Source organism: Grus americana, chromosome Z, assembly GCF_028858705.1.
Source record: "Grus americana isolate bGruAme1 chromosome Z, bGruAme1.mat, whole genome shotgun sequence".
Classification (NCBI taxonomy): Eukaryota; Metazoa; Chordata; class Aves; order Gruiformes; family Gruidae; genus Grus; species Grus americana.
The window spans coordinates 16,298,616-16,312,459 of NC_072891.1; the positions used below are offsets into that span (position 1 = coordinate 16,298,616).

Here is a 13,844-nt window from a genome sequence, read left to right on the forward strand (position 1 = left end):
AGGGAAATAGATGGTGATTTGCTATCAAGAAACCAAGCCTCAAAAATCTTTTCCAAGATTTTTGATGACTGGTCAGACGCCTGAAAGTGCTAAACCCTGACTGGCATCAATGCTCTCACCTGCAGCACCTTGTCTAGAGGGTACATCTGCACCGGGGCAGGCAGGGCTTGGAAGCATGGGAATAACAAATTCGTTCAGTATCACTCAGTAACATAATGCACTGTTTTCCTGGATTTGAGTGCCAGTTGAAAGACGGGTTTCAAATTTTTTCTGAGTTACTAGAAAAGCAAAGCCAGAGGACTTGGACAATTGGCTAATAACAAGCTTTTGTACTTCAAGATAAGATGCATTCTGACTGTTTCATCCATGTGGTACTGGACATATCTAAAATACCCCCCAGCTCATGCCCTCCAATTCTTCTTTTCAAATTGTACAAGTTTTATTTTAAGATGTTTATGAGTTTCAGAAATATGATGGCTAGTCGGGGAGTGGGAAGCGGTTTGGTCAGACAATAGTGTTGCTAATGAGGATGTCACTTCTTCACCTGTGCAAACGGCACAGGAAAAAGAAAACAGAATATATCTGCATAGATGACGTGTCATTAATGAGCAAGGACCATGTCAGGTAAATCAAATACAGGAGTTTTTTAAAGCTCTCTTCCTTTTAATCTGAATACTGTGAGGGAGCAATGGCTCTCTGCAGCTCATTGTTCAGTCTTAATGGTTTTCTATTTCCATGGCTCCATCTGGCTCGAATATGCTTATTTGAAGTTGAATGTGCTCAGGTATGTCTTTCAGGCCACATTGACTGGGCTGAATCTGTGTGATCAAGCTGGCAGTGTATTTACATCTGCATCTCCAATAGAAACAAAACACCTAGAGCACTTACTGTTGCATTTTACAGAGCAGCAAACCCAGTCTCTTCCCATCTGATGCCTCCTGAGGCATTAATTCCCCTCTCAGGTCAACAAAGGCCCCCTGTTCTTAGGTTTTCCCACTTTCGCATTGAGTGTCCCCAAAATACATCTTTTTCCACACCATGGCCCCCAAGGACATCTCATTCAGAGCCATCCTGTGAACTTCACTTCTGTGGTCGGGTCCCTTCCAGCTGATCAGCTCCTTCTGCAGTTTTGCCACCCCCGCTGCACTTCTCTCCACCACCACAGGATTCAAATTCTCCCTCTCTCCCAAGAACTGCAGATTTTATTCCAGCTACTTTCCTTTCTGGGCAGGTTTGCTAGCTATTAAGGACTGATGATGAGTGGTGTTCCTCAGAGCATGGTATTGGGACTGGTGCTAACATCTTTTTGGTGACATGGACAGTGGGATCGAGTGCACCCTCAGCAAGTTTGCTGACGACACCAAGCTGTGTGCTGTGGTCAACACGCTGGATGGAAGGGATGCCATCCAGAGGGACCTTGACAGGCTGGAGAGGTGGGCCCATGAGAACCGCATGAAGCTGAACAAGGCCAAGTGCAAGGTCCTGCACGTGGGTCGAGGCAATCCAAAGCACAGCTACAAGCTGGGCAGGGAATGTATTGAGAGAAGCCCTGAGGAGAAGGACTTGGGGGTGTCGGTAGACGAGAACCTCAATATGAGCCAGCAATTTGCGCTCACACCCCAGAAAGCCAACCGTATCCTAGGCTGCCTCAAAAGAAGCATGACCAGCGGGTTGAGGGAGGTGATTTTCCACCTCTGTTCCACTCTTGTGAGACCACACCTGGCCTGGAGTACTGCGTCCAGCTCTGGGGTCCCCCGTACAAGAGAGAGACATCAAGCTGTTGGAGCGAGTCCAGAGGAGGGCCACGAAGCTGATCAGAGGGCTGGAGCACCTCTCCTATGAGGACAGGCTGGAAGAGTTGGGCTTGTTCAGCCTGGAGAACAGAAGGCTCCAGGGAGACCTTATAGCAGCCTTCCAGTACCTGAAGGGGCCTACAGGAAAGCTGGAGAGGGACTGTTTATAAGGGAGTGTAGTGACAGGACAAGGGGTAATGCCTTTAAACTGAAAGAGGGTCGATTTAGATTAGATGTTAGGAAGAAATTCTTTACTGTGAGGGTGGTGAGGCACGGGAACAGGTTGCCCAGAGAAGCTGTGGATGCCCCCTCCCTGGAAGTGTTCAAGGCCAGGTTGGATGGGGCTTTGGGCAACGTGGTCTAGTGGAGGGTGTCCCTGCCCATGGCAGGGGGGTTGGAACTCGGTGATCTTTGAGGTCCCTTCCAACCCAAACCATTCTGTGATTCTATGACTACATGAAAATTCTGTATCACTTCTACCATTTTAAAGGAGAGATGGGAGCTTTGTTGATCGGTACTGATCCAAATTAAAGCTTACATTTACTATTTAGTACTGTAAAATAATTTCCACTTTGTTCACAATGTAAAAAGCTGTAATGGGTAAGGTCCCCAGCTCTAAGCACCGAGGAATAAAGTTTCCTGGAGTGACTGACTTTTTTGGCATGTGGGATCTCTGCAGCAAAAATCAATAAGCTTTCCTCTCTTTAGTTTAATTCAATAATTAGCTTTTTCAAAGCTGAATAAAATTGACTTAAAAGCCAGGAAGACTTCCCTTTTCTGCTCCTCTATGAACAAAAAGTATATGCATGTTTTGGGGGCCTTTTGGTCCTAAAATTAAGAGAATTTCATAATTATAAAACAAAAAATATCTCATATCCTATACTCTAGATAAAACTTTTTTCATTTAGTAAACATAGATTTCAGCATTGTTATAGATTTTCTTTGGGATCCAGCATATTTAGCTCCATTTTATTTACAAAACACTTTTTATTAGCCGTATGCTGATTTTATAGGTGTTAATTCGCTCTAATCATCTTCAGGAGATAGCATGAAAACAAACAAACAAAAAATAATTTAATAAATAAGAAATACCTTTTGCTGTTTCCTCACAAAATACAAGGTGAAATAACAATCTAAATGAATGTATGTTAAAATAGATAGTTGTTTACCCATGTGTACAGCTTACCCTCCTGTTTAGCAAAGACAGATCAAGACTACTGTGCTATTCCGCTTAGTTGCTAAACCAGGTCTTAATAGTTATCTGTAAAGATTAACCTGTCTTTAAAGCAGAAAAAACTATGATGAAAAAAGTGAAAGCAAGACTAAAATTCATTATCTAACTTGCTCTTTTGTACTTGAAGATTTAAATCTGATTAAGACCAGTTATTTAAGTTACTTTGATTTCTATCGGTACATTTACAATGTAATTATTTTTCCCTCAGAAATTTCACAGTTGCTGGGAGAAAAACAAAAATAAATGAATAATGCCAGAAACTGCAGAAACTAAGGAGCAAGAAACTGGGCCAAAAATGTGGAAGTCCTGTTTATCACTTACACTGTGCCTATGCCCACAAATTGCTTATTTTCATAACATCTATTTAAAATTGACCTTCTAAGAGAATAGTTGCATTTTAATTGGACTCTCTTATCAAATTAAAAACATATACACATTTTTCTTTTTTTTCCTCCCCTCCTCTCAGATCCAATGGCTTAATACCCAACTACTTTTTGGAATCAGAACCATTTACTAAATACCTGTCTCATCTAGTGTTACGTATGATTTCTAAAAGTCATCAGCATCTCAGTTGGCTGTGTTCTCACATATCATCGGACCACTATATTAACAGTTAGGACAAAGGCAACCCATATTTGGAATAAAGTAGCTATTACAACAGCAGGATAAAGTTGGCCTGCTGATTCTTCTATTGGAGTAGTTTAGGGGAAAAAAGGAGAGAAGATAACCACTTTTGCAATGAGGAAAATTCATTCTGTGTACTCAGCAACCCATAGTCTTCCATTGGTAAGACAGTACCTGTGGGGAGGAAGAGGAAGGGAGACATTTTAAGCTGCAGGTAAATTTAATTCATGGGTTTCTGCAGGGAAGCACTGACAAGAGAGGCCTCCTTGGCATTGCTCATCTTTCATGGCATCTTCTTCTGCAACCCGGGCAGCCTGCACCTGGCTTCTTGACTTCAAACTGGGCCAAGTAAGAGGGCATGAAGAGTGTGGGAGCAGAGCACTTGGGCTGGGGTTGCCTGTGACTCCGTAGGAGAGGTGAGCAAAAGAGGTCTGTCCTGGAAAACACCACTGCTGGCCTCACTAGGGAGAAAAAGTAATACGAGCTGTAAACTCCTAGCTGTTGCCATGCAGAAAGGCTTTAGGCTCTAACATGCCACACTTCACCATCGCAGGATGCTGCAAAGCCCAACCTTGCTGGCTGTGCTCCTGGGTGCAGACAGCTCTTGGTGCAGGGCTTGCCCATGTCCACCTCCAAGGAGCAGGTCCCCAAATCCCCCAGGAGGCACCGGGGAGATGATGGAGGGAACTCACCTGCTGACTGGCGTGTCCTGGAGCCAGGCTTGAGGCAGCAGCTAGTCTGCTCCACCAGCACCTGCAGGCAGGCTCAGTTTGCATCAGTGTCAGGCATTCCTCACCATGCCAACATGAGCTGCAGGCAGCAATGCTGACAGGGCCCAGGGGAGCAATGGAACAGACTAACATTTCAGAGTTCTGGTCCCTGCTTTCCATCTCCGTCTTTCTTACAAGTGTCCTGGTTTTAGCTGAGAGAGAGTTAATTTTCTTTCTAGTAGGTGGTACAGTGCTGTGTTTTGGATTTAGGATGAGAATAATGTTGATAACACACTGGTGTTTTTAGTTGTGGCTGCGTAGTTGTAGTGCCTACACTAGGAGAAGGACTGTTCAGCTTCTGACGCCCTGCCATGTGCACAAGAAGCTGGGAGAGCACAGCCAGGACAGCTGGCCCAGGCTGGCCAAAGGGACATTCCCTACCATAGACCGTCACGCTCCGTATATAGCTGGGAAGCTAGCTGGGAGGCAGAATCGCTGCTCAGAAACAGACTGGGCATCGGGGGGGGTTTTCTGCATGTGGTGAGCAATTGCATTTGTGCATCATTTGTTTCATATATATTTATCTATCATTATTCTTATTGTTGTTATTATTACTATTGCTACAATTATGTTATCTTCTTTTGTTACACTGTTAAACTGTCTTTATCTCAACCTGCGAGGTTTTTTTCTTTTTCATTCTTCTCCCCATCCCCTTGTGGGGGTGAATAGGGTGAACGAGCAGCTGCATGGTGCTCAGTTACCGCCTGGGGTTAAACCGAAACAAGACGATAGCACCAATGGTGAGCAAGCAGCATGGGCTCATGCAGGCTACAGAGTTAGGTCATATACTTTGGTGCTTGAGGCAAATTGGGATTTGAGAATTCTGCCAGGGAAAGAGGTAGCTGAGAGCCTGCTGCGTCCTTGGCAGCACGAAGACATCACAGCATCCTGCGGTATTCAATGGCCCCACACTAACCAGGTGGAAATGGTACTTCCACTCTGATGCCCTCATGGTGCATTCCACATATGCCCCTAACATAATAGCACAGCCTGGGTCTAACATCCGACTCCATCCCATTTGGCAAAGCTGTGTTTAAGAAGCCTCCTACATGTAGTCTTGAACGCAGGAATGAAGCTATAAACAAAGAATACAGGTACCATAGCTTTATTAGATGTTTCACTGGATACAAAGAAACTGCATTTTTTTATTACTCTTTTTTTACATTAAATACACATTCTTGTCATAAAAATTCACATTTTCTATACAGAACTGTAGGCATTTTTAACACAACATTTATTAAAGTACCATTGAATAGATCCTAAAAAGAGAAGGCGCAGCTCTGTGAACCTTTGTGGGCACAACACACAGGGAGCTCCATGTCCTCAATGTTACACAATTGTCCTTCCCACGAAAATGGAGAAAAGTCAGTCAAACGCATTAATGCTTATTGGGAATAATAAGGCTTCTGTACAGAGACCCTGAACAGCATCAGGAGGCAGTGTGGCAATAATGTCCTAATCATCACCTTCATGATCCTAAAGCTACTGATGACTGAGACAGTCAAAAACTTAACTACTGTCCTGGCAAGCCCAGATATTTCTTCTTTTTCTTTTCAAAATTATATTTTTAAACACGTATTTTTATTTCCAATAATAATAATTACACGCAAACTTAGGATTCTGCTGTAAGGATCCCAGCTTCACAAAAAAACTGATTTCAGCTACTCGAGGAATCTTTCCTGATCAAATTGACTTTTGTAGGACCCAGAACTGAGGGAGGAGACTAGTACATGTCATCTCACTGCAAAAAAACCCAACAAACCAAACCCTAAGTGTAGCTAGCAGATGCTCATTGGCATATCATCCAATTTGATTTTAATTTGCAGGGAGAGAGTTTATACCTGAATTCTCATCAGCCAAGGTAAGGCCCATCTAAGAGGACATGTGTACATAACTTGGAGTGTGGAGATAAATCATCCCAGGACATCAGATGGCATCACTGCCACCTTTTAACTTAAACATGTTATAAGGACTAGTGGATTGCTATGGTGTACTGAGGAAAGGGATGAGTATGCAGAAGTTGAGATAAGGAGCACTGAGCAGAGGCAAAGGAGAAGAATGGGAAGATGCTACATTTTAACTAGACAAAGGTAACAGAAGAGGGTCTGAAATCAGACTTCTGCCTTCCCCCAGTTGCTGTTCAGGTGGGTCTGACCGAAGCTGACCTCACTCCAAACAAACCGTAAGGCAGGCACGCTCTGCCTGCTCCTGTCCAGCCCACCAGGCATGAGATGGACCCTCTCTATGTTCAGTATGTCTTTCTAGAATTACCCTTGGCATAAAGCAGAGGTATCTCAGACAGAAACCGTGAAAGGCAAGCTAGACCTGACTGTGGGAATGGTAGAGGGGTCGTACCTGTGGGCAATGTAGAGATTCCTAAGTCAAACACGAGGTCCTGCAAGCCACTGGGAAGTTAATATAGTTTCTTTAATTAAAGCTGCCATGGCTCCTGAAAGCAGAATGCTGTATGTGGGCAGGCCAGGCCAGGCTGCTCAGCCTCTGACATAATTTTTACATAAGGATTTTACAGTCCAACCTAGACTGGAGCTCTTCCTGTGAATTTACAGATATGTTCCAGCATGGGGCATGAGCAGTATTGTATAGCATCCCCAAAGCCAGGGTATCACCACCCTCCTATCATGATTGTATCCCAGAAAATGAATTTTAGGCTATTCAATTACATGATCACAATTCCCACTGGCATCAGCAGGAACTGTGTGTGCACAGAAGTGAGTGATTTGATCTGTATCACACTGGAAACCATGTCTTTGCCACCTTGCACAGTCAAGGTAGTCAATCAGGCAAACTTCCTATTCTTTATTTAATAATTTGTAAGTGAGCTCCAAGTAATTTCAAGTTTAACTCCTTAGTGCCAAAAAGTGAGGGAGTCAGGCCTACGAACAATCCTTGGTAACGTTTGAAATCAGAATTTATAATTATGGGATTTAAACAAGATTATGTGAATGCATTAAGGCAGGTTACATAACTGCCCTTTTCCTTTAGGATTAATTATTATTTCCTCATACACTGTAGACAATCCATACTCCCATACACACATATACCTACAAAACAGCAGCACAGTAAGAACTAAATAGATCACTGAACTCCAACATACTTGTAATCAATACATTGTACACACTATATAGCATATTTTAACCTCACCATTAGGTAAACATATACAATTCAGAACAACGTTGACTGTATGTAACACAGAAGCTACCACTGAGATATGGCAAATACATCATACACTATTAGCTTTTACTTCACTGAAAAGGAATTCAGAAGTTTAGAATGTTGTTAACTGAACTGCTGAAATCACCAAATAGTCTACTCAGTTGCTAATACCTAGTAGTCCATATACTATATTCAGAATAAACAACACTGGAGTGGTGCTTTCAGGGCACTTCATTTTTTTGATATTGTGGAGTTAAGTTCCACAATTTTAAATTTCCTTTGCAACACAGCAAATACTTACTACACACTGACAATCTGCTCCCTCTCATCCCAGGGTAAAGGTTTAGTAACTACTTTGAAGTTAGCAGAAATGGTCTAGTTTTGCATCAGTGTGATAGAACGACAGCCCAGCATACAGGATCATACATTCCCTCTCACGCATGTATGCATAGATATACACACATGTGTATGTTTCAAAGAATGGCTTGAAATGGCATGACCTACAAAACCAGTAACATAACCAACAGCAAAGGAATGCAAATAACCCACTGATTTTAAAACTAGGCTCCTGTGGTCTGATTCTGATCTTACCCCTCTCCACACAAGGCAAGAATCAGACCCCAGGACTAGCTGCTATTTGGTCTAAATCGCTGCAGGTTGGATCAGTACCGAACAAAGACATGTCAGCTCGTGTAAACTGAAAAGCAGAGCCAGGTAGGCTTACACCAGCTGAGACGCAGCATATGTTGTGCAGCGCAGTGGCAATTTTTCAAGTATGACTGAAAAGATCAAGTAATCATCTGAAAACATCAGAAAACAACACTACTTGATGTGTATACAATGAACATAGTGAGGGGGAAAATGAGCACAGGAAGAAAAATCTTTTGGCAGAGAATGACATGACAGTTTGAGTAAATAGATGCTTATGAAGATCAATAGTGTAGACAGGTATTTTTCCTCTGATGGGCTGATTACAGTTATCTAATTTCCCCTGTAAGATTCCTCATAATACACGTGTAGAAATCTCCCAGATGAATCAGGTCAGAACTGATTCACCTGACCCAACCCCACAAGCACATATCTGGTTGAAACCAAAGAGAGTTTTAGCTGCATATGCGTGGCAAAACTGGGCTCTTGAATGGTCCAGTTGTGCTGCACAGTCCCTCTGGCTTGTTCTGTTCTGGCGAGATCTCCCAAACAGTATCAACGCAGAGTGCATCTCTACCAGGACTTAAGGTTTTGGGGCCTCACAGATGAAATCGCCAGAAAAGCGTGGATAGTATCCCCACACACACATTTTTGTGTTTCAGTAATTAAGGCAAGCTTGTTAACCTGTCCCTTACATAAAGTGCTGTGCTTCTCCAACAGAAATGAGATAGACAGCTAAATGAAAACATAATTTTTCTGACCAAAATTTAACATTTTGCTAAGGTTTGGTTTTGGTTTTTTTTTTTTTTTTTTTTCCCTTAATGGAGAAACTATATGATTTGTCTATTATCCTTCTTGTCAGAGGACTCTTTTTTTTTTGCTTTGCTTTTATTTTCCAGCACTCCAATGACAATTAGAATAAAACTGACACTAAGCAAACATTTCATAACAATGCTAACAAGCTCAAGATAGCTCTATATTTATTCATATATACACGCGTACACACACACACTTTTCTTAAATACAGCAGAACATTTGCTTTGAGTACACCTCTGTGTAAGCAAAAAGCTTGGTGTGTCTGGTGTGTGTTTGAGCAGGGTGTCCCAGGAGCAACTTGTTGTTTATGATGCTCTCAGATTCAACAGAATTTCAATCAGAATCCAAAAAAGAAACCTAGGATCCATATTACTGTATTATAAGGATACGTTAACTCTTTTGACTATACTTAAGCAGCTAACGGATGACAGGAAGAGTCTAGAAGCAAACAAATCCAGCTAAATGGAAAAATGAAAACAGCATTTCACACCACATCACCAGTAAATAAGCAAATATTTTCATATTTCTATGAAATAGGGTGGGTTCAGAAAAACATATGCTCATGTTTCATTTTATGTGCCTGTTGCATTAATTTTGTTTGGAGAGCCTGTGGAAACTGGAAACTGAGTGCATCAACCCTCCCTGTATCTTGCTTAGTTGTGGGTGAAAGCACTGAGTCCTACCCCTTGTTCAATGCAAAGATGGGCTGTGACTCTTGGTAAATTTTTGAGGCAGTTCGGGTAAAGTTTTTATGCTGTAAAAAACCTAACTGGCTTAGATCACAGATTTCACTAAGGATGAATCTTACAGTCCTAAACTATACAGAAAAAACTGCTACTGAAGGAGGTATCATAAATTCATAACAGCTGCACAGTTTTTTTCAACCAAATTTATAATACTCCTGTCCAGAAACCCGAATATCATTATGCAAGTGTGCATGGATGTCTTTGCATCATATCCATACATTCAAATGTGTCATACTACACATAAACTTAAATGTTTCTTTATAGTATACACACATGCACACTTTTTCCAAGGCACCCTCTCAGTACAAAATAGCAGCAAGTGTTCATTTTATTCCACTTCTTCCACAACAGCTAAATCCCTATAACCTCCCTGTAACCCACCTGTTCAATAAGACCAATTTTGTATTTCTAAACTCTGATGGTAGATGGTATTTTTTATCATCTCACAGAAAATAGCAAAGGACCGTATGATGCCATTCTCCTTTCTCACTCAACCAAAAGTTCTAGTAATATCAATGGAAACTCGACCGTAGTCTCATTCCATAAAGCCCTGCAATATTTCAAAAAGCATTTTCCTTGTAAGACATTATAGTATCTATTGTTTTGCGCTAATGAATTGTTTTGCTTTCCAAAGTTGTGTGCCTGTGCATTCACGTGTCCAGGAGATATGATTGATTGCATCGTATCCAGTTAGGTGTCATACAGTGGCAATGCTCTCATTTTATAAATCACTAAGTTTTCCATATATTTGACTTTTATATATGTTTTGTTAAAATTAGGATGACTAGTGATTCTGCTACTAGAACAGTGCCATTCAGTAGACTTCCAGCTTTGTGTTACTCAGTATTATATCCCACAAACAATTTAAGGACTACAGAGTATTGTTATTACTAGAAATTGAACTACTATACTCTTTAGTACAGCAATTTTTCACTGATGAAACTGGAACTTATTTTTTTGTAATCAGCAGAGAAGTGTGTTCGTAGCTGCCTTAAAAAGAAGCTTAGACTGCACCTATTTTTTTTAAGTGCAGTTTTAGTCCTGCAGAAACCAGGTTCCCACTATGGGACAAAATCCTGCCCACCTTACAATACACACAATTACTGATCCTATGCCCAAACTATGCTAAACACAGGAAAATTTCTTATTAAATTCAGTGGACGTTGGATCAGGCTCTCACATAACATTAATCCTGGGAGTAAGTGGTGCTCCAGGCTGGCCTAACTTTGTTCCTGCTAGAACCAGAGAAAATATTCACTGGTAGCTCTTAGTACAGAGTTAGGCCAGCATCACGTATCTGCTGACTTGACCTGGGGCAGAGCCACTAGAAAACCCCGTTTTGAGAATGAAAAGCAAGCAGGATTTAGTCTGTGCTCTGTGCAAGCTATGTAAAACATCATGTTTATTGTCTGCTGATTATGCATGTGTTAGAGGCATGACTTTGGATTTACTTCACAAAGGCATTTAAACCTGTAGCTCACTGATAAATATGATCAGTTAAATCCCCTAACAGATGAAGTGTAGCGGCTTAAAATTTTCAGGCCAGATATACTGTCCTCGGTCTCTCAGTGTAATGCACACAGTCATGAATCCCGCTGTGAGCAGACAGAGAACAATATACATCCCATTGGACTGAAAGCAGCAAATTTCTTGGCACTGTTCATAACCATAGAAGATACATGAATCACATTTGGTACCTCATGGAAAACATGTAAATGGCCTTCTTTTATCAAACAATGTAAACATGTTTAGTTTTGCTCTTCACATGAAACACAAATGTAAAAAATGATCACAATTGATTAAAACATTTTCCCTTATACCCACCCACTAAAGCCCTAAACACATCAGTGTTATAGGAAAATTAGTGTTTTACAAGGTAATTCTTTTAAAATGATTTTTTTTTTAATTGTAAATAATGCAGCAACACACATATTACAGTACTATCAGGTAGTGTCGTCTTCACCTTCATCCAGAGCATAGTTGAGCTTTATGACTGTGCTGATAAAATCACCAAGTTCTACAAAATCTGCAGTGATAATATTCACACCACTTTCTCCTGGCTTCTGAGTTCGGACCCACTGCATCATTGCAGGAAGAGCCCTAAGGAGAAAACAGGAACAATAATTACTCATAAAGCAGCAAGACAAATGCATTAAGGCAGGATTTACCAACAGTGCCATCCATTGATCTTACTTGGTTTCTAAGGGAACCATGTGAGAAATGACACAGGTTAATGCTCAGGCTTTTTGAAAACCCTTCTTTTTTTAATTTTCATTCTCTGTGGAAATAATATGTTGATTGCATTTCAACTTCTCAGTAGAAAAGAATGGAAGGAAGATCATACAGGCTTACAGTAATTATTCATCTTGCCTAGGGGCAAGGGCATGGTCCAGGTACCTTTTCGATATCATTTGGCCATAAGACTCATGGGAATTGTTTATGGAAAAAGAAGTAACAGACAACTCAAGCCATTTGCAAAGCATGTTTGACACATTCAAGAAAATACTGAAAATGATGTTTTGGGGGACACTGGAGCAACCATGATTTCTGCAGTTTAAGTACAGCATATACCAAATACCCTTTCTTTCCCAGTATTAATATCCTAGCCATGAATTATATTTAATCATAAACCAATGGTTAGTAACTGAAATAAAAAGAGTCATACTGACTCTTTTCTAAGGTGGCATATTTTTATTATGTCAGACCCTTAGCAAGGGAATTCTGGGGTGTAAAAGATGTCAGCCTACCTAGATTTGTGGGTAGAAAGAAATTTTTCTGACACCATAAAAATATAAACTAACAATCACATGAAATATCTGTTGGAAAATAAAGGGGTCCCTAGTCCTGCTGAAGAAATCAAGCAGCAAGATCCAGTTTTCAGAAGACAAACGTTAACAAGAGTTCCAAAAAAAATAAGGTGCAGATTTTTTCAGAGAAAGTGTATTTTTCAGATAAAGGGTAATTGACCATTGGAACAAACTCCCAATGACTGTGACAAACTCTGCAGTACTTGGAGTCTTTAAATCAAGCCTGGATGTCTTTCCAAAAATACACTCTCGGTCAAACTCAAGCTGCTGAGTTAAATAAAAGAACCTATGGACTGGGCAGGGCCGCAGTCAGCTTCGGTGAACATTGTATTCTCCCTTTGCTCTAAAATCCATAAAACCACGATTCCCCCTCAGCCAGCATGTTGTACAGCTTTTTTCACAGAGGCAAAGTACATGTAAAATGTTGGTCTGACAGTAACTTAAACCAAGCTGAACATGCTGAACATGCTGAACCTAAATCTACTCCCAAAAGGTTTAGGAAAACAGATCTAAAGAAAATAGAACTATTAGCAGACACAGATTGTACTTGTCGGTGGCCACCAGAATCAGTCATTTTTTAAAACAATTCAGTACAGAAAAAAACCAAGCAATTATAATTAGCCCCCTTTATGATTTTACAGGAGAATGCACAACACTAAGGTTTTGCTTCAGCAAAATGTGCTTAAATCCACCGTAAGATCCACGTTTAAGCCCAACAACACATTTTATTTCACTTATTAATTCAATGTGACTGAAGCACATGTATGTATGCACATCAACTCATAAAACTGAGCTTAGGCACTCTGCTGTATAAGAACTCAGCCAGCATCTTTAGATTTAAGAGTATGTAAACCTGAAAAGCTGCATTCCATGGAACTGTAACAGGCACAGGTCAGGTGTTAAATATCCAGCCATGCCTGGACTGTTTGAGAAGATCTGCAAGCAACCAGAACCAAGACACATCTCAGCAGGGACCACCAAGGTGACGAAAGGCAGCTCAGAGCAGTTGAAAATGTCACTGCATCTTCACATGCAAGAGATACTGCTGAACACTGGACAAAGATACAAGGCTGAACTTCGAAGATGGCAGTATGTTGCCTTTGTCTTTAATATCATCCTATTTAAGCTCAAAGAGTTTCAGGTTTAAAGGCGAACTGATTGATTGTAGGCAGGCACAGATTTTTTCCTACCTTCCTTCTGCATAAGTTGATACCCTTGATATTTTACTCCCC

The 13,844-nt window shown here is 41.0% G+C and overlaps 1 protein-coding gene across 1 annotated transcript in view; it reads right to left on the bottom strand.

Moving 5' to 3' along the window:
• Positions 1 to 5,544: 5,544 nt before the first annotated feature.
• The window catches only part of PLCXD3 (phosphatidylinositol specific phospholipase C X domain containing 3), a 92,933-nt gene continuing 84,633 nt past the window's right edge, over positions 5,545 to 13,844 (bottom strand). The window contains exon 3 of the mRNA XM_054811023.1: positions 5,545 to 11,905. Coding sequence (XP_054666998.1) covers positions 11,749 to 11,905 — 157 coding nt within the window. The 3' untranslated portion in view covers positions 5,545 to 11,748. The remainder of the gene's footprint in view (positions 11,906 to 13,844) is intronic.